Source organism: Euwallacea similis, chromosome 26, assembly GCF_039881205.1.
Source record: "Euwallacea similis isolate ESF13 chromosome 26, ESF131.1, whole genome shotgun sequence".
In the NCBI taxonomy this organism is placed as follows: domain Eukaryota; kingdom Metazoa; phylum Arthropoda; class Insecta; order Coleoptera; family Curculionidae; genus Euwallacea; species Euwallacea similis.
The window spans coordinates 646,740-668,863 of record NC_089634.1 but is presented as its reverse complement, the minus strand read 5'-3'; the positions used below and the strand labels follow the sequence as shown (position 1 = coordinate 668,863).

At 37.4% G+C, this 22,124-nt stretch overlaps 1 protein-coding gene across 1 annotated transcript; it reads right to left on the bottom strand.

Moving 5' to 3' along the window:
* Positions 1-119: 119 nt before the first annotated feature.
* On the bottom strand, positions 120-18,815 carry LOC136417115 (GATA-binding factor A-like). The gene is made up of 7 exons (XM_066402649.1): positions 18,603-18,815; positions 3,608-3,793; positions 3,348-3,539; positions 2,876-3,048; positions 2,188-2,443; positions 1,933-2,134; positions 120-1,876 (listed from the first exon to the last, which is right to left on the bottom strand). The coding sequence occupies exons 2-7, from the start codon at positions 3,750-3,752 to the stop codon at positions 1,741-1,743; spliced, it is 1,104 nt and encodes a 367-aa protein (XP_066258746.1). The 5' UTR covers positions 3,753-3,793; positions 18,603-18,815; the 3' UTR covers positions 120-1,740.
* Positions 18,816-22,124: the final 3,309 nt, after the last annotated feature.

The window sequence follows — 22,124 nt, the reverse complement described above, 5'->3', positions numbered from 1 at the left end:
TGATGTATGACTGTAACACGGGTGGTTGCAAAAGAAGTAGGTAAGAAAGATTTTTTCATCACTGCAACAGCCCCTACCCACCTACAACTACAATGTTAGTAGATCCCTTCAAAAGAACATTCATCTTTAAATAGGTACCACTGAGTGTACCAGGACATCAATGTCTTTATTATTGCACTAGGTATATACACACCAGCTTTTAATACACATTTCTTAAGATAAAACAATCTTTTTTAAAGAAATACTGAATTGTACAGACTATTTACAACAATAATAACCACATATAACTTAACAATTGATTAAGTAAGTAGTCAACATCATATGTATTAATCAATTCTAATGAAACTACAAAATAACACAGAGTTGTCTTAAAATAAAATCTGACAATAACGCTGATTCTACATATGTACACCTTTGTACAGGGTGGTGAAAATTGTTTTATTTTTTCTGTAAAATGAAACTCCTCATTTAAGGGCCACTATATCAATATCCTGGTAACTTTTCATAATTTCTATAGAAATCTTGTTGTAAAGTTATCAGGAGTTTCATATTGGCCAGTAAAATATATATGTAGATCTTTGACTAGTTGATGAGTTTATACAGGGTGTTATTGCATTTTATTTGTAGAATGGAAAGGAGACGATTGCAGACATTATGTTATTTATCTTTTTTCATAAATTATTAAGAAAAATTTGTAACCTCAAATTTGTAGAATGACCACATTAAACACCCTGTATATGTATTTAATATAAGTGCCTAGGGAGACTTGTTTCATTTTCAAAATTGTGTTAGGAAAAAGATGATGTGATTCTCAGAAAACGAATACTTAATACATGTTCAAACGATCATAAAAATAACTAAGTACCTGCCGCAGTAACTTTATAATAAAGATACAAAGAGAAAATCGTGAAGCCTACTTTACATTATCACAAAAAAATACCTTTAATCTCCTTTTAATAAACCAATTATAGGTGTTTTCTAATGTTGAGTGAATACTGTTGAATTATAATAGAGCATAGTTTTACTCAATATGAGTTGAAATCAAAGCTTTGAGGAACTTTTAAAAAACTATTTATAATTCGATGTCTTTTTCTCAACCAAAGGCTTTTTAATTCAAAAGCAGTCTTTTTACTTTTTAGTAATTATCATAAACGATTGTGGCTATAAACCGAACTAACACTATAAATATACGAGTAGTAGGAATACAATGATACATAACATATTTACAAAAATTAAAAACAGTCTAATAATATTAATAACTTTCAAATATAACGCAGAGAGCATGGTTTAAGATCTGTCCCATTTTGATTTTGCAGCGCAACAAAATGGTCGTTCAAATCCAAAAAGTCACAGGTTTTGAGAACGCCATCATAGCGGAAAGTTTGAAAACAAAATGGCGAACGTGAATATTGCAGCTTAACAAATTAAATTATTATAGAGATTGAACTATTGGCAGAAACAGAAACGGTCAGAGTGAATTAAAGTACACAAAATTTCTTAATTCAACTGAAAAAACGGCAATGAACACATGATTGTTGAAAACTGAAAAATAATAAATCATGATGACTGCTAAAAATAATGTTTAAATGCCGAACGTTACAAGATACTGGCTGCTGTGACTGTGAACGCCCCATACGACTTAAAAATTTACAAAATATTCGTGTATCATACATTTTTTATACAGCTAAAAAATTTGACGTTGCTGAATCTCTTACTAGAACCTTAAATATACACAAAAGGCTATGACGAAGCCAACAATTTGGCTGCTGCCGTAACGTGATGTTGATGGTGGTAGGCCATTTCCGTGCTTCCAGAAGAGGGATTCGGGAACCCGAAGAGTTGTTGGTAAGGATAGGAGGTCTGATTTTGCAGACAGCTAAAAATTACCGTTATTAATACTAAGCGAATTCTACTACGGTGCTTTTGAGTCACCTATACTCATATCCCGGCTCACTCTTTATGGAGCTTGTGGTGCTAGTGGCTGGCAGCAAAGAGGTTTGTCCCAAATAGGGTCTCTCCGCACCAAAAGGAGACTTCTCTTGCTGGCTGCTTTGATGGGTTTGATTGCTCTGCGCGGCCTGCTGTTGATGAGACGTCGGTGACTGTTGATGAATCAAGTTCGACGACTTCGACTCTGTTGAAATCATCCCCTTGAAGAAAAATACCACGCCCATAGGTGGAACCTACCTTCGGCAGGGGCGGAGTTGCTGTCTTCCCTTTCTGATCCGTTCGTTGCCCCGCTGCCTCCGGCTGGTTTCTTTGGTTTCCTCTTGCGCGTTTGGATGCCGTCCTTCCGCATCGCCAAGGGCCGGTTTACGCCGTGTAATTTGAAATATAAGCCGCAAGCGTTACAAACTGGTTCGCCGTCGTTGTTGCGCCGCCACAGCGTCGTGGTTCTGGTGCCGCAATTCGTGCAACACAGCCCTAAACGACGCGTCGCGGTCTGGAAACAACAGGGGCAAAATTGATGCTTATTACGAACATATTGTGCTACGCAATCAATGGTAAAAATGCTGATATCTAAAAGCACGAATTGTGAATATCTTGTAACATTCTAACATTTGCGCAAAGGAGTGTTTATGCATCAAGCAAATGTTGTTAGGTCAGTTCGTGTGTAGGTATAATCAATAAATATAGGCTTGGCCAATTCAACAAAATTAATAATACGTGTTTATTATTATTTGTGATAGCAGGATATCCTTATTATGACGTCTTCTGAGAGTTTCCAATTCAATTAGACCCCAACTGCAATAAACTCAGTGCACGTCATAGGAACAGGTCAAATCACATAATTTTAATTGCAGTAATAGCCCATGCAACTATCTATTTAAATGCCATGGTCTATGCCATGGTTAATTACTCTATGTGGACTTACCAGTCTTTTCGAGGGTTTAATTAACGGTCTATTCATGCCGTTCATTTTATGGTACAATCCGCACGCGTTGCACAAATAATGACCGGTACCATCTCTTCTCCATAATGGAGTCGAAATAGCCCCGCAGTTCACACATTCACGCCCTTCGCCGAATTGAAACTCCATCGAGGGATCTAAAAAATATTGATAATTGCTGGTTAAAACACCGAAAACCAGATGCAATATGGAAGCACGCGTAATTTAAGACCGCATTAGGACCGTCGATAAGAAAAGCATCAGTGTAAATCAGTGATCAAAGCTGCCGACTTTAGCCTTTACACCAGACACGACCAGACACTTAAAACTTATCAATGCTTCGCTATATACGATCTTGAAGCGCCCGCTTCCTTTTCCCTGTTGTTCTGGAAAACTTCAAAACTCCAGCAGGAAGTACATCATACATAATATAATTATACCTATAATGTGCACTTACCATATGCGGCGCCCCTTTGAAACCCCCCGTCATAAGCGCCCCACGATCTCATCATCATGTTCTGGGCATAAAACTGGCCGGCAGCAAGAGCACCAGCATGGTGTCCAGTTGCCCCCAAACTATGGGCAGTAGGTCCAGTCATGTCCGCGTATCCGGTACTGGTGTGCCAGGCATTTTGATGGGCTGCGGTTCCTAACGGGGAATCGAGAGAATTTTAACTAAAGAGTTTAAGGAGACCTCGTGGGGATGCACTAGCTAACCGAAATGCCCTCCTGCTGGTGAGGGATACTGGGGCATGGCCGCAGACCTGTTCCCGGGCACGTAAACTGGGGATTGTTGGAGGTGTTGGTGGAAGCCGGAATTTGCCTCGTTGTAGCCCGTGGAGTTTACTGCGGAATGGAACATGGTGTGCGGATGAGACGGAGGGAATGCTAAAATTAAAGCATCTGAAACAGAGGAAAAAATTGCTCTTCAATTTTCTTACACGCTTGAGGACTAATATCAATGCATTTTTCACTTCGGTCAGGCTTGATTTCATCCTTTTGCGGAAAATAATAAAGTTATCTTGATTCACTTTATAGCATAATGAAGCCTAAGTCATGGCTACTTAACCAAGAGGATGAATTCCATAAAAATTGCTATAAATAAGCAAACTTACCTAAGGCACATCATCAAATCGAAATAGTTTCTCGGTTTCTTTTGACTTTATCGTCAAGAAAAACAGGCTACTCAAACAGTACTTTGATATATTCTCAATCGTTGAATTTGGTTCTGGGGGCTAAATTACTGAAGTCCACCGCGGTTCATAGTGAAAACTGACCAATTGGACATTTCTACGATGTATACGAAGTCTACATCGAGGCGAATTATTTACGCAAGACGCGATATCTGCCCATCCCTATGTCACCCTCTTTCTTTTTCTTGGAATGGGTTTATTCATTTTTGTACCGACAACTCAAACCGCTGATTTTTTGCGACGGCTTTCGATTCAATCTTTTTTATCTCTCACTTTATGAATTAGAAAGTATCAAATGATTCGCCACTGCCACCGATTACAGCCATAGAAGCGATTTAGCGCTGCGCTCATCCCTATCGAAAGTAAAAGGTTAGGATTGGTTGAAATTGCGAGTTTTTATGCGCCTGTCTGGCACATTGTGCAAATGACTAATTTTGGAAATTTTTCCGTTATGTTTAGTTGCTAAGTGTTGAAACTCTCCCGAAAGCTTCAATTAAAAGTTTTGGGGTGTTTTTTTTAAGAATAATTGTGGTGGAGAGCTAGTGCGTTTCGTATTTATTTTTTAAAATAATATCGTGCTTCGAAAATTGGCTACACGGGGCCTCCCGCGGGATGCTTTTGTTTTTCTTCCATGTTTGTTTGTGTTGTGAGGTGAAGAAGAAAATGGTGGAAGTCAGTGGAAATTAATAAATGAAAAATGAAGACCTAAGCTTGTTGAAACAGGTGAGTTATGAAAGCCCCATAAAACCCCTATTTAGGTAGCACTAGTTGCGAGCTTGCGTTTCCTCTTTAGCTGTAAGAGATGTATTTACTGTCTACGAATTACATGGATGTTGGTTGCGATAAAATCTTAATTTTTCTTCTATGCGCCTCTCGGTTGCACATTCACTACGTGAAACCGAGAATGTGTTTACATAAAAAATGTGAAAAAGGTTGGGTAACCAGAAGTACCCATTGCCATATTTCTTCGGTCATATTTACATTGCGGGGTTTACCCTTTGACAGCTGCTGGTAAATGTTGTACTCCCCTGGTTCTTCGCTCGATTGGCCCTCAAGTGACTCATAAGAATTTGTCCTCATTCCTGACATCTCTAATTGTTACCCATATCTAGAAAACATTACTATCTAAGAAATTCTGATAAAACCGCATTTTTATCTTCGGTCAATTAGTGCCATTACAGTATCGAAACTCGGGAATTGATAGCGCCGACATATCTTATCCTCAAAGCCAGCCCACTCTTCTACTTTACAGTAGCTTATCGAATTCCCGCGAAATATTGCTGGAACAACCACTATTAAAAATGTATTAAAATGTGTCAGTTTTTTGATTTATTGTTTCGGGCTGGCGCACTCAACTCTTCAGTATCTTTGCCGGTGCTTATCTTATCGGGCCGAATAGAAATGAGGGCAAAAGGAATAGTTAAGTGAGCCGTCGCTCTAAGTGTCAAATTTGGTCTAGTCTTAATTCGGAGGGTCCTGTCTACTATTCGCACTATCTTATCTCTTAGTTAAGCCCGGGCTCGTTATTTGGGACGTACGCAGCTGAACCTGCACCTTGCCCCTAAATCACTACCCCGATGCCTCATTTAAGGTGATTTTTTAAATAAATTTGGGAATTTTTTTCTCGTTGCAAGTCTTTTTTCTGATTCTCTTCCCTCCTTGCATCGGCCATTCTCAAGAATCTTCAAACTCCGCCTCGTACGTATTCCACGAAAGACCGTGAACGTGGGGCAGACGGCCAACGACCAGTCTCCATTAGAGTATCAATTAAGTTGATTGCCGTGCCGGAGCCATTCCCCTGTATAATATAAAGATGGGCACGCCATAATGGTGATTGAACGATGACAAACTGCTCGGGCTTAAAAGCTTTTCTTCATTTTTCCCCTCGCATAGTCATCGATTCCTCTTTTAACGATCCTAATTGGAACGTCATAATAATATATCCTCGAGGAATGACGAAAGTTAAGATGAATGCTCATTAGGAGCAAAAGGGGATGCATTCCTGAGACGCGTTTTAAAAGTCTGAAATGCTGATTTGTGGCCTAAAGTCATGTTTGGAATGCGTGTTAGGGCACACGACTCTGTATGGGTGTAAAAGAGGTTTTGAGCCAAATATAAACATCGCGAATGTGGCTGATTGATTTGCTTCAGCTTTTCTGGAGAATTTCGAAATTTTCACAGTGCTAATGTAAATCCTATATGAACCCTGGATCAATATGAGATCATATATCATACTAATATCAGTACTAATTGACCTGGGTGCTTTTTGGTGTTTCTCAGGTCTCTGTTTTGGGTCCCCTACTCTTCTTAATTTAAATCAATGATATTATTTTTCTACTTATTTCTGATAAATTTACTATTTGTGTCGAAAATTCTACCATTCCTTCGAATTGTCGGGGCGTCCATTCACTAACACTCCAGAACCATCGTCATTCGCGTTCATCTTTCCTAATCAAGCGATGCAACTCCAATTTACCGTCCCTAAATATTAGTTAAACTAAACTTCTTGGTTTTGGTCGTTTTATACAGAGTGATTCTCAACGCAATGTATAAAAAATAGATGCGTGTAGAGGAGCTCGAAGAAAGTTAATTTTTCATATCAACATTTTTTCTCATGCTTACGGTTGCTGTTTAACTAAACTCTGTATTTCAGCAATGCCTTAACATAGAACAACCAAACTTTCAAAACATATTTCGTTTATTGACATCTTTAGTTCAGGTTACACGTTCTGGTCGCAATTTTATGAATTTACAACAAGATATACCTATGTACAGCACCATTGTGCAGCATCGGTATTAATTGAGTCCCATCATCGACCATTTGCTTTGATTTGACCACCATGTGAAATATCTGCATTCCAGATTGCCGTCGGGCTGTTATACGCTTTAAGAATAATATCCAACAATCTGAAAAATAAATACCGCTTCCACATTTAACTGACCCAACAAAAACACCCCACAACACAAAACCACACCTTGTATATGAATTTTTAGCAAAAAACCAGGTCAAGACCATATCCACAGGGCAAAGTGTCTATATTGTGTCGTCACCGTTTTCCCGATGGTGGAGCAAGAGAATATGAAAATTTTGCGTTAATGATTGGTTATTATTGTATTTTGGTAAAATGAAAAAGAAAAATAAGAGATTTTGGGTTGGACTCACGTTGCAAAGATGGACAAGTCGAGGAAAATTAATGAAAGCTATTCGTGGAGGTCTGGCGTGTTTCATGTGGTGAAATGCATGGAAGAGTTTCTTTATACAGTTCTCTATTAATTTACAAGTTTCGTGAGCACTTCGTTTTTTCCGCCCTACTTCTGCAGTTGATATTGTATTCGAGCGGAAAAGAGTACTTTCGCTTTTAATAAAGCCTTAAGCTCGGATTCCAATTATTGTCGATATTTAAAGTTATAAGGAGTGAGTATTAAAGAAACCCCAAGTAGAAGTTGAAATATCTGACATGTCTTGGATAGGTCCATCAGTTGTTATCTAATTGTGCGATACATGATGGTAAATTGCAAATGGCTTATTCAACGCCCTACATTTACGGTTCATCGCCTAATGCGAGTTTTTTTATAATCACCCATTATTATGACATAGTGCCCATATTTGTTAGGGCGTTAGTTTATTGCGAACAAAGTTATTATTTTAATTTACAAAAAGCTTCAATATGGTATTTAAAATATATTTAATACAACCATGAATTTATAATTTTCCATGGAAAAACGAGAAGATACGGCGAATATAATAATTGAATTTACGACCTCCGTGGTTTGACTTTTCAGTTCGTTGCGTTAACAACTAAGCTAATAAGCCGGGCTAAATTTAGTACTATTTGATATGTTTACCTTCAAAAATGACTCATGTTTTTATATATCATTAAAAAAAGCAATTCTAGCCGAATTTCTTTGCACTAGGTTGAATGTAAAGCATCATGTATTTCATGAATTTTGATTTAGCTGTCCTTTAAAAGGCAGTTTGGTATATTATTTCATTCAGCTACTTCCCACATAATTTGTATAATTTTTAATTTCCAAGAGAAAAGCCGGACACGTCGACTTTAGAATTTAGGGGAAAGAGTTTTTTTGTCGTGTAGTTCTTAAATAGAAACATAGGACAGGCTTTTGCACCCTCTACCCTTTAAGCAAATTTTAAATACGCAATGTACTGAACAAAAACCGTTTGTTATCTACCAACAAGAGACAGGATCACGGGGGAAGTGAGACATGAAAGTTTCCGCAATTTTGTCGTAAAACTGTTAAAACATGTTTTTTTTTTGTTTCTGTTTTGTGGGTCAATTCTCACCTACGTTATGGCATTATATCCTATCGATTGGGGGGAGCTTCTTGTACCACGAGATTTACGTTACTTGTTTCGTGTTGGAACCAAAACTTCTGGTAGGCCCCTGTTCACTGAGCATGGAATTCTTATTGTGTACTGCATTTTTATTCTGGGTACTTAATTCATGATAAAAACAGATTAACTCTTCACTCATTTACCGTGTTAAAAACTCGTCAATAATATTAATTGAGCACCCAACCATTCAGACTGAAGTTTAGGCGGAAGGTTAAGAGGTTTTTTGGCAAGGCATATGTCGGTGTTTCTGTTGTTTTTCTTTTAAATCAAGTTAAATTTCTGTACTGAATAATTCCCTTGAGTACCAGGAGTCATGGAAACCTATCAGTTTTACCCTTAACATTATGATGAAAATATTCGTGAGGTAAATACTGCAAATTTTTTAGTATAAATAACCCAAAATATTATATTTTCTATGCAATTCATATACTAAAAGGGCCCTCTAGCTGCCCCAAATAAGATGCCCAATTAGGTAAGTGAGTCTTATGCTCATTAAAAAAAAAAAAATTGAATACGAGCCTGAAAAATCCGAATATTACACGACGAAGGACGGGCCGGCGCGACGGTACACAGAAACCCTTTCTGAGCGCGGCTCCGCTGTCATCGGTTCGTCTTCACGAAGAAATTGTATCAATTAGGCTTAAACCCGGCCGGGTCGGAGGCCTAATCACCGATCGATATTCTTTTAATTACCCCGGGCCTGATTAATTTGAGCTATTAATTTGTCTAGCTTATGTCGGATCGTTGACGGGAACCAATCGATAATCCTGAAATATTCGGAACGGCTACCGACGGCATTTTTGCGGTCAATGCGGTGTGAGACGAATGATAATTTGACCGTTATTTGATGGTTATTTTTTGACCGGATGTTTTGGAATTTATGTTTCATAAAAAATAGTTTTTTCAAATTGTAGCTCCCTGTATATTCTATGTACAATAAAACATCTATAAAATTTTCTTTTTCGCATCTACCTGCATTGAAATATTGGACATTCCTAATTATCTAATTTCAATGGATCACTCTTTTGCATAATCGCCCATCAGCTTAAATTATAGAACTAGCAGTAGGAGATTGAAAATGTAAATAAATGCTCATTAACGCACGTTTAATTCCGAATGAAATCACCACTCAAAATTAGCCATCACCTCACCTAATTATTGCTATTAACCATCGTTAAGTAATACATAAATGTAAATTAGCAAGTCTGATTTAATAGATTAACCCGTTTTTTCTTAATACTGTTTAAACGGTATCGAATGCAACAATGTAAACTTATCTTAAGAATGTTTATCCACATAATTGCAGGTTAATTAATAATTATCATTATACACGATAGTTTTGTTTAGGTCAGTATGAAACTTCAACTAAAGCTTATTACCCTTGTTTTGACCAAGGCGGAAATCGTTAAGGCAACAATAAACAACCATCCAGTAGGTTTAAACATAAATAACCGCGAGTGATAAGAGTGAAACATACGTGAAAGTGGTGATAAGTGATTTTTCCATTACATTACATACATAATGGCCGTGATAACACAATGGTAGTCTCCGCGATAAGACCCACATGGTACCACTTTCGCGATAAGGTTATTTCGTACGGTATATGGTTATAACTAATTATGCTGGTCTATTGTTGGTTTCAGTTATTCTAAAACTACTATGAAATTGTAGTTTCTAGAACTCTAATTTTTCCATTCTTTCCATTAGCCGCATTTGATACTCATTTCAATTTTTGTATTATCGCAATGTCCTCTTGTTAAGAATCTTTAATTATATTAACGCATTAAAGTCACATCATTGGTACCTTTATTGCGAGTACCACTCACGATCCACGTGGGCGAAAGATGTATATCGAGAAAATTTACGACGAACCACTTCTACGGGGTACATTAAAAGCTCTTGTCGGCTCCGGCTGAAAGGGCAGCATCGCGTATAAACCAGATTTGGTGTCGTGTGATTGTGGGAGTGAAATGGTCCTCCGAGTGAACTAATAGGGCTTGTTTTCTGGCTTTGATTGGGGACCCGACGATCTTAGGCCAGGCGCCGGATCAATTCCGCCCGATATGTCAATTTCTAGCTTCGCGGGAGAAATAAATCATCGCCCTAGAAAAAGTGACAAAAGGCCAGATGGGCGGCCCCGAAATTGATGAGGGCAATATTTCAAGACCTTTCTGACATTGTGTCGTGTCTCGGGCGGCACACGTGTTGAGAACCAGGAAAAAATAGGGTTTCTAAAAACAAGGGACCAGCCCAGTTTTAGCTTCGCTGTTACATATATATTAATCCGGAACGACTTATGGTTATTGCGGGATTTCGTGACCCCCGGGGCTGCGATTCACGCAACCAAATCAAAATGGGCCCTGGCCTACGTGCGCCATATTGAATCGCGATGAAGTTGTAGGTATATAAATTGCATATCAAGGGAACAACAGTCAGGCCTAAGTGAATGAATTACTATTGATTTGTGGGTGTGGTAAGGAAATAAATCCTATCACTTATGGCACAGAGCCGGACTGTACTGTAAAAACGCAATAATATATCAAAGCCAGGGACAGGAACTACAGTTTGACCACAGACTCCCGACGACCACAAAGTGGTGTTAAAATATACCTGGCGCCCGACTCGTCCGCCGAACAATGTCACTTTTATTGGGCTTTGATGAGAAAATGATGTCATTCAAGCAGTATACGTGTATGTGGTCCCATTAGCTCTGGTCCGCCGCTATCTCCCGAGTTGAAGAACCACTTTAAATTTCATCGGAGACGACTCTTCGGCCCGCTCTTCTCTACCAATGACCCCGATCCCGCCATCGTCATTTGTTAAAGTCCGCTTAATTCCTCATACCTGGGCGCGATTCGTTACTTAACATTGCTTAAACTAATTATCACTCTCGGACATGAACACTTTATTACGGCAAAGTCGGTGTATAAGGTTCTCAAAAAATTACCGGCCGGAACGGATCGTTTTTTAGGTCTGGTGAAGCTCCTGTCTTCAACCATCCTTGATACGTTTTAATAGTAAGTTTATACGATCTGGAAATCATGCAAAGTAACCGTATCTGCAAGACAGAGATAATGGCATCTGTTGAAACCTCAATGACGTGCACTGACTCGGGCATGAAACCCACTTGAAACCGCCTTAAAGTGTTATTGCACCGATTTACCAGATTTATTAATCGTTATTTTGCATCTGTTAAGGCGAGGCTTCAAAAGTTCCGCTGTCGAGACCCAGCCAGAAGGCCTGTAAATCGTGGAAGCCAGAATGGACTTTTTGATTTTGAAAACAGAAAGTTCAATCTGAATGAAACTACTCATCATGCAGAGCTTCGAGAAATAAGTTCAAGTCTCCTCAGAATGTGAAACCACCCCGGATTAATATTATATAGTTTCTATCGACCGGGAAAGTTTTTTAATAATGATCATCCGTGAGAGTAAATATGGATTTTTTTTAAGCCTCTAATTACGAATTAATGCTTTTCACGTCAGTTAAGAGCAAGTAATTAAAGCAAGTCACGTAATTATTAACTTCCTTGGGAGCTTTTCAAACTTTATGAAATCAAAAAAATCTCTTGGGCGCTAAAAATTGTCTTTTCTTTTTGTACTTCAAAATATACATGAAATTTTAAGGAGGTGTTTCAAAAGCTAGTTTCTACTCGCAACTGTAGAGATTTTTCTTAGTAGAGTCCCTGTAACGGAAAGACACACTGTAATGCCTTAACCGAAGCCAGCAAAAAACGTTTGACTTTTTGCTAAAAAACAACATTAGACGCAACAAGAGGAAAATTTTGCAAGAAAATAGACCTCCGTCCTCGACTTGATGTGTCTGATAACATCTGGATGAGAAATACTTCTTAAAAAAATACTTAAGAGTTATTTTGGTTTACTATTTCAAAATATAAAATTTCCCAAAAATAACCCTCCAAACCAGGGCTTTTTTAACCCTCAATACGGTCCTCAATACCTATTCTTTCGCAATCTCTTGCAGCTCAAGAGCCGTTCCCATAAAGGAAACATGTTCGCCGTTTTTGAAGCCCACACTGACGGTTTTGAATTGATTCTAAATTTGATTTGAATTTGCCAACACTAAAGGTGTGTGTGCAGTGCAATCTCTGTTTCGATTGGAAATCGTGGAATTTGGTCATGTCGCAAGGGGAAAGTGTAACGATTTGCTTACCGAGTTGACGTCGTCCTATAAAGTTTTTAAGAGAGAGTTGTCTTCCTTGAGTTTCTAGGGAGAGAGAGTTCAGCCTTGCCCGAAATGCAGTTTTTACATAAATTTGTCTTGGAGGATAGAGAATTTATAGAGGATTTCATAAAATCAATTTCCGTTTCATGTAGGTGAGAGTGATTAACTACGAGTCGAATTGGGTTCTTGACACGCCGGGCCACACATATTTCTGGGAACGCTGGCTTGAGGAACAACCAACAATGTTATGCAAGTATTGTATAAACTATAAACTGAAGAGGTTTTCTTCATTACCATCATCATCGCCGTCCTCTACCAGGCTTTCTTGATGTTGTTACTACCAGTTATCTTGAATATGTAATTCCTTTAACGTCCGTTCATCTAAAACCGTAAAACCGAAATGGAGACCCACGGCGTAGTGGTGCACTTATACATACATACTTGAAATAGTTAGGTACGAACAAGTATTTCTTCTATTCCAATTTGCTCGGCAAATAAATAGCCAAGCAGACCAGCAGTCTCGCTTAACTTGGGCTGCTTTCATGATTCTCAATCAATAATTAATTGCGCAAAGCCAGTCGAACCAATATCAATTTACATTCCCGTTTTGACGGTATAATTGATTGGCCTGTCGTCGTGTGTCAACCGTCTACTGTTTATTAATTGAAAGTGAGGCAGTTTGGTAAAGAATTCCCACGATGTCTAGTAATATGTGGCCGGAGGGTGGTACCAAAAAAGGAATGAAAGCTACCTGGCTGTTAACTATTGATGATTATCTGGGTGAGCCACGCGCCCTTTCGATTCATGGGGCTCAATTTGCCAAAAGCTCAGGTAATGGAGTGCGGGTCCGGCGGCACCCAGACTGTTCCCCGCGTTTCACGGCCGATTTATCGTCTCAAATACGAAGAAATACACTTAGGACTTAATTGACTCAACTAATCCGGTCCATAAATCAAGCGGTTCGGTGATTTTATAGGAAGTTTTATCGAGAGGCGACAGTTTTTTTGCCCTGGCGCCCGGATTTTTGAGGTTGCCTTGAACACATATACCTTCATATTACGCTATTCCCACTTATGCATAGCAGTTTTAATAGAGAAGCTTTAAATGAGTAAATTAATATGGCCCATTTTAGTCCTGCTATGGGGTTTTAAGTGTCTGGAAGAGGGTTTAAGAGCAATACGACTCCGCGGCACTTTTCCTTTTGGTGTCTGAGCACTTGCCGCGCCACTTGTCTCAAAACAATTACGAGTTTTATTAGTTTTAAGGTGCTTGAATTTGAAGTGCGGATTGTAAATGTTATGGGATAATCTTACAAAAGCCAACAATTCGTGTATTATTAGTATTGTAGAGAGATAAGTCAGTTGGTACTGGAAGCGCTGGAAAATCACAAGAAATGCCTTTTCCAATAATTTTCGCCAAAAGATAGCATTGCGGAGGGTTCTGAATTTTGACTTAACTTGCGCATCAATAAGAAAATCAACTAGGTAATTAAATTACCGCTAAGGCATAGCTACAGAGACCTTCATAATGACCCTCGAACTTCCACGACCTTATGCCCATATAGAGTGTCCAGAAATTGTTATGGCTAACTTCAGAGTGTAATTTCTTGGGTCATTTTATGAAAAAAAGTTCATGCGAAAATGGACCCCAAAACGCTTCGATTCCTAGGCACAGGAAGTTTAAAATTTTCATTATTTCTTTGTATTATCTCCCAGTGTTTTTGAGATATTTACTTAAAATTTGGAACATACATAAGTGGCTTTTTAAGATCAACATCTATAGACGTACCACTACCCAGTTGTTAAATCATGGCTTAAGCTGGGTTCTGCCTCACCCGATTCTCTTATACACGAATACACACACAGTCATAAGGAATTTGTTTATTCAGATTACTTATTTGTGACAGTAATGCCTTTCTTATGGCTGCCAAAATTTACGAGAATCCGGTTTAGATAAATCAAGCCATGTAATTTTTGATGTTATTCGAATACGGCCTTATCTCATCCCAATTTCAAGAATTCAGAGAACGTAAATCTAAGGAATGAGCCGCTTAAAAATAATAAATTTTTCACATGAACCTCGAATTTTTTCATACGAATTTTAAAAGAAGTAACTTCAGCGGTTCACCAGCACTCTCCATCGATCGGTGATATTGCTTTTTACACAATTATACTGCACTTCACGAATAAAAACCTCTTTATTGAGTATTACACTGACATTTTCTACCGCCTTAATAAGGAAACCAAGCAGTCAAGCAATCCTGCAGAAACATCGCGTATTTCATCCTATAATTACCCGGGCGTGTTGAACTGGACAGACGCGACATCGACGTCTTCCATGGTCAGTATTTTCGAGCTGCAAACACAACAATTATAAAACTCGCTACAAGCCACTCTGTCTCAATTAATTTTTTAGGGGGGATGTTTCTCCATCAGCTGCCTCATACGGGAAAATTCTTTCATTCATTAATTGACAAGTTTACATAGTAGTTCGGCCGAGGGGCGAATTTATAGAGGAATTTCGCGTAATGGCACTTCCGGTGAACGAAGGTACCTGAAAAAGGTGGATCTTGGGGCCTTAGGCGCCAGGCATCGACAGCTCAATGTTTACAGATCGGAGATCCTTGATAAGATCTTATTAGTCGGGTATTAGTACGGGTCGATCGCAGGAGGTTTTTGATATTGTTTTTGTTTGGTTGAGGGGTCTATTTTTCAATGGGTTCTTGGGTAGCAAATAACGAAATTTAATGGCAAGAAATTGAAGCTAACCTGTTCGTTAAAGTAGAAAAACTGGCACTCAAGTGTAAGAAATATTGGTCTGCTAACTACAATGTGGGCAGAAAATTCATTTCAGTTAACCATCAGCATTTATTAAGTGCTTTTCGAAATCATGGTGATGATGGCCACTGAGACGAGAAAGCTTGAAGTTTGACTTGTTTTAAATATCTGGTTTATTTTCAATTTTTGCACCAGTGGACATTTCTAAGGTTTTGAAAAGTCAGAGCATCTCATTTTTCTCTCGTTTTAGAGTTGTTGAAATATCTCTTTTAGAAAGGGCGATTTGTAGAAAGAAGTGTAGTTGATTGATGTTCTCTATTAAGACATTCCTCACATTTTCACCTTGAGAAGTCACTGAATTGGTCATTCTTCATTAGAAATGAAACTTAGTTTCGAGAAAAACCATAAAACTATTCTCTCACAAGCCTACTATGTATTTATTCTCCGGAATACTTCCTGTATGGCAATGTGGTTTATTATACGACTTTTAAGAATTCTGCACCGTTGTATCAGACCTCCAGTTTCCCTTATTTTTTTTACCCTTAAAATAACGATGAAACAAACTATAATATGAAAGTGGAAAATGAAGAGTGGAAGCGAAGCCCAGTGAGTTTTGACTTTGAAGATTAGAAAAAAGGCCCTTGGAAGACCGCAGAAGTTTTCTGGTTGAACCGTTTGTTCGAGATTCCTAAGGGAGTTCAATATATCCAAATCTTTGAAAGTTCATGACGAGAAAATCCAGAAAATACATACTTAAATGGTTTTTTTTATGAGAGAGCCATAATTTCGATATTCCGTAGAGTTTTTTTCTCGTAAGTTTAGTTTCTTTTATATTTTTCTCTTCCCTTATGAATACATGCTCAAAAAGTTTTCAGAAATGCAAAAAAATATTGTTAGTTCAGGTTAGTTCAGGTTAGGCTTAAGAAAACCTGGGCTTATGCTTATTGAAGAATTGAGCTACCGAGTCATCAAGGGGTATATTTACTATGCTCAAATGCCATTCGAATTGAACTGAGCAATTCCGTCTTCAAATGATGTCCGAATGACGCAGAGTGACGAATTCTTAATCACTCATAAAATGGAGCGTAAAATTGATAGCGTAACTGATATTTTGGACAAATTCAACCCTTCAAATCGTATTGTATTCCCTCAGATGGAGCACTTTTAATGATTTCTTGCAACGGTTCTTTTTACCTGAACAAAATACTGCAGCGCGCTAAGTTATGACGAATTTGGGCATCCGCAATAATGGGTTTGATAATAAAAAAAAAAGTCGAAAAAAATGGGCCCACTTTACCGCACTCAGTGTGAGTTGTGCGAGTGCTCGAATTGACCATTATTGCTGCGCATTTTTGTTCATGCTTTATATGTTTATGCCTTCTACCTTCAAAAGGTTTTAAGATGGTGCAACGTCCTAAAATCGACCTTTAAATATGTCACAGTTAAATACTCAGAGCATTAGACACGTGTCTCATGCAGTCTCATTAGATTTGGCATACTATCAAATTTGTGCGCTTTGTTACATATTGCTACGGAAAAAAGTTAGACTTTTTAAATAAGTTATGACTGTTCCTAAGCCTTGAAGTATAAGTCTAAAACAAACAGCTCACATAAAGCTATAAATATTTATGCTTTCATTCGCTACGATGATTGGTAGTTTAGCCTGTTGCGCTTTGACGTATTCAGGATTCACGTTGCATAGCTGATTCAATTGATTCAGCCCTTCGAGGGCCTGATTACTCTTTTTAACAGAAAGCGAGTCACATTCTAATGGTTTTCAAACTTTCAGAACTGTCAAATAGACCAATTTTATGTTTGTCATTTTTTATGCTCATGAGTATTATCACTTTTGAACACGATTTTTAAGATTTTCGGACCAAGTGGCGACCCTAAATGGGTCTAAAGGCTTAAGGGAAATGTAAAATATGAGAGTAATAATTGGAAACTCTCTGTTGAGCCAATAATGGAATTGCGCTGCTTTAAGTAAATTTCCCTGGATATTTCAGAGAGATTCTGTCAATCTACATATTGACTAAGTTGCTGAACTAATTTTCAAGCTTTAGGAAGTGAAATTTTCACAGTTTTTACACAAAGCATTAATAAAATAAACTAAAAATTGTCCAAGCACCTATAACTTTTTAAAGACATCGTTACCAGTCAGTTTTGGTACTTATCTTACCCCCATTTAAAAAACTTATCATAACAAGGAAACACCTTTGCATTACGATACCTAATCGCTAATAGATACTTTTATTCCTATATAGTTATATAAGTAGCTGTCTAGCGCACTCGACGATAACCCTAATGGTCGCAGATAAGCCGAGCTTGTTTGACGCAACCTTAATTACGTTTTTGCATATTTTTCCCGACTAAAGAACTTTTCACTTATCGAGGATTAGTAAATGATACGGTAAGGTTTGCACTAAGACTGCAATTACGAGTATTAAGTACCAACTGTTAACACAAGACGAAGATATCTTTGATACGATACATGTGCAAACCTAAAGCTTATTTCGAATTGTTGAATCTCTTGTACAACAATGTTCAAATATGTTACATCCGAGAAGAGGGACACAGCGTTTGGCCTTTGTCAAACCTGCCACACATTGACATTTTGACATATGATCATCACAAGACCTCAAAACATTGGTAACTGAAGATATCAAACACAGAAAACATAGAGTCCTTCTGAGGGTCAGCGGCAAAATCATAGCTTAAAGCTCAGTTAAAATCAGGAATTTGACAATTTAGAGATTGATGACGAATCTTTATAAGAAGAAAACCAATAGCATAACTGTCATTTTAACTGAACGGGAGCCATTCAAATGGGTTTAAAGAGGTTACGATTGTGTAACAGTTATTTTTCACCAATAATTTACACCTGCCATTTTTACGCCCATAAGAATTCCCCATCAGTGTATTACATAACTATCAAATTATTGAGGGATCAACTCGTACCAATCCTTAAATTTAAGGTGTTAGGTGTTACTGTAAAATTTTTAATGCAAAAAATATTGCTCTCAGACTGATCTGTTCTCACTTTGATGTCTGAGATTTTTAAGGACCTCAAGTTAAGCCTAGGGAGAATAACCCTAAATCTCCCATGAAGTGTCTCGGTAACTAGTTTCCAAAAACTGCCTTTCTATTAATTATAAAGAGCCCAACAATCTTTTCATTTGACACCACTAACTCAAATTACTCACCCCTTAAACAAACGCAGCACCTGTCACTTCACACCCACACAAGTCACTTGGCAATCCCAAAAACAACCGTCTGTCAAACAATCCGTCAAAATTCCGTCACTTTTCTGCCAAACAAAAAACAACTGCTGAATTAACTCTGGCTCAAGTAATTTAATCAAGTAGTCCCAGCGCCGGGTTAAAACAAAAGACTGCGTGGAGTGGGCCCCTAGTCTGCGAGAAATCGATTGGGGCCAGGGGCTTAAAGTGGCCACGCCCGTTCGCGTGTTGGTGGGGCGGACACTTCGCCTCCTATACATCCACTTCTTATCAAATTACCATAAATTAGCCGGAGATTTCTGATAGTCCGTTGAACAGGTCTGATGTGTGTGAGTGTGCTTTGCATATAAGTATTCCATTTTTTAGGTTGTCAGCTTTTTGTTACCGGATTTTATTGACTCGGAGAGGGGCTATCTGTTAAGCTAGTTATGGTTTTAATTATGGGATTTGTTTCGTAGCCGTGTGGGCGATTGATTTAGATATGCGTGGTTATTTAGGCGCAATGGGCATTCAATTATATATTATTCATCCTATACAGAGTGCTGTTGCCGTTTTTACCATCAAAACATCACCAAATGCGCGACAATTGTAGTGATAATACAGCGATAGTGTATCGGCTTGGGGCGGATATGGTTGAAGTTCAGAAAGATAAAGCTCATTATTTTTCACTCGGTTTAACTGTTAAATCGGGTGATTATGTTGTTTTAAACATCATAATATCAACTCTGGAGCTTCGTAATGACATCACATTATGATGGCTCCAGGGGAATTAAGATTATACACAGAGAGTCTAATAGTTTTTCTCCAGTAGTATTATAAAGTCTGTAGAACAACGCATTTTAAACCAAAATGGTTGTATAACCCTATATGCACAGATATTCAGCTTTCGAAATACAAGACGTCAAAGTTTCACTTGCATTTTCAAATTTAATTGAACTTCAACAGTTTTTGAAATATTTACTTCTAATCTTAACACATTTATTTACATTTTCTACGTGAAAATACCAATTTCAATGATTCTAGTTATTACCTACAGGACCCCTTGTACCCCCATCAACTCTTATAAGTTTTTCGTCGTTTGCATTTTATTGTAAATTACAGCAAAAAAGTTTTAAATTTAGAAAATGTATACAGTATGGAAGTCGGTTTTCAAATATGTAGGGTAATCAAAATTTTAATTAACAAGAATATAAAGGTGATAAAGAATGATTTAGTTCTTTGTTACAATCAGAAATTAAGTATTAGGAGATTGGTTATATAGATTATAGAAAACTGAATCACATATGTCTCTTGATGTGATAATCAAAAAGTCTATTGTTATAGTTTATTTAACCAAACCATACACCGAATTCATAAGAAAGTATCTCTTTCATGTTTGGTTTCTGAATACTAGCAAAACATGGTAAAAGTGTTTTTTTTCTTCTTTTTCACAAAAGGAAAAAAAAGGGAATGCGAATGGTGAAAAAGTTTCTAAATTGAACAACAAATTTTGAGTTTTTTCATTTCGAGTTTTGAGTACCACACAAAAACTTGGGATGGTATAAAAGTGCTTAATCTCAGGAATATCATCACAGATTTAACGAACATTTGAAAAGAGTATCTTTACCTTGAACAGACTGTTATTCTGTCATCCATATATTTGAAAAATATAATTGAAAAAATAATATTTATTAGAAAAGCATACGAAGATTATCATCTTCAGTGGGAAAGTTTATGTTACAAACGAAGCGAGCGGCGCAATTGCAATGAGATAATGCTCATTATATGCAAGTCAATACTATACTTTATCCACGATTAAACATTCGTACTTCCCGCAATTTAGCGGTAAAAATCCCATTTAAATAATTTTGTTCTAAGACGCTGTTGTTGTTTACCTTTTAATTCCAAGTGGCAGGACTTAAGCAATCCACAATTAGAACAGATTTTCTTAGTTTTTCATGGGTTTTCTTGTATCCTTACTTATTTCTAGGGTTTCACTAATTTACACATTTTTTGAGAATCTTCTGAAAACCAATGCTATCAAGCGTGAATGATGAACTCATCTTCCACGTTCGTTAACATTTGTGGTATTGTAGGATTTAATAGACCTCATCATGTGTTTTCAAGCAGACGTAGAATGATCATACTTTTGTAGAACCACGGACAAAATATGTTTTCTTCTTAATACGTCCAACAACTTATGCTAAACCTCATTTTAAGACAGAACGTTACATTAAACTTAAATATAAGAAATAACTTGCAATTCTTTTTTTAAAGTTTGTTTAAAGTTATGGTAGTTTTTGAAATATTCGTTGTTCTTTCCTTAATTCTCTTTCACCATTTTAAGTCAGTAATTCATAAGTTGGTTCCCGGAGGTAATAATTTTGTTCCAATAGAATAAAAAACCTATTCAGGACCATCAGAAATAATCATAAATATGTGCAAAGAGTCCCAACCTGTATACTGTGCATATTTCTGACTACTCCTGAAAATTCAGAATCGGCTTATCTTTGTGTTGGAACATATCCACGAACAAGTCTGATAATATGACAAAAACATTAATGCACTTTGTCGTTGAATTTCTTGAGGGGGTACATAAGAAATTAAGTTAGTTGTTGTCTTTCGCAAACTTCAACACCACCACTTCCCCATTTATTTGAGTTTTGGTAATATTAGAGGCAGTAAGTTTTCATCAAATGAATTCGTTTCGTACTTTTAATACGGTAATATGCAATAATTATTATTATTATCAATTGTTTACGGTCTATTAATTATTTTATCTCGCTGAACAAACTTACGCTAATTAAATTTACCGGCTCGTGTAATTAAACTACATTCGCGTAATTTCTTTTATCTCACTGATTTATAGCTGTCACACGTGGGAATATTTCTTTGAAATACTGTAGCGTCTAATGTTAATGCAACTTCTTAAATCACTAAGCGACAAGAGAAGCGATCGATATAGCGGAGATCTTCCAATAATAATTGGCCCTGTCAGACTGGTAAAAAACAACCGATTAGACTCGGGATACACTGATCGCGTTTTAGTGACCGGCGCCACCGATCCTACACGATAATGGCATCCGAATATTGTGTCCAGTAAAAACCCCAAAAAGTCGTTATCGGGTTTTTATGCTTCAGTAGTTTATGAGGTAATTGATGTAGAAATCCATAACTTAGTATATTATAGATCTAATTAGGTGAAGTATAATGTGAACCTTCTGGGGATCGATTCTTTAATTTTTTGGTAACACGGAATTGCTCCTTTCGAAACTAGAGGACTGAAGCACTTCCTGCTGCTACTAACGCTTTGGAAAACTTTTTTTTGTAACCTAAAATCTTCAATTTATTATTTACGGTCATTTTGATTGTCGATTAAAAACGATCGATTTAACAACCGATATACCGCACTGGCCGATAATTCTTCATCCCTCAACGCATACATCCCTTGAACGGTCCTGGAAACAAGGGAAAAAAGTCTTGAGTGCAAACTCAGGTCGCGTTTTA

Coding starts and splice junctions, on each gene's coding strand:
- LOC136417115 (XM_066402649.1), bottom strand. CDS start 3,752: ATGTTCCATTCCGCAGTAAACTCCACGGGCTACAACGAGGCAAATTCC. Junction 3,540..3,607: donor ACCAGCAGGAGGGCATTTCG/GTTAGCTAGTGC, acceptor ATTCCCCGTTAG/GAACCGCAGCCCATCAAAAT. Junction 3,049..3,347: donor TCAAAGGGGCGCCGCATATG/GTAAGTGCACAT, acceptor AATATTTTTTAG/ATCCCTCGATGGAGTTTCAA.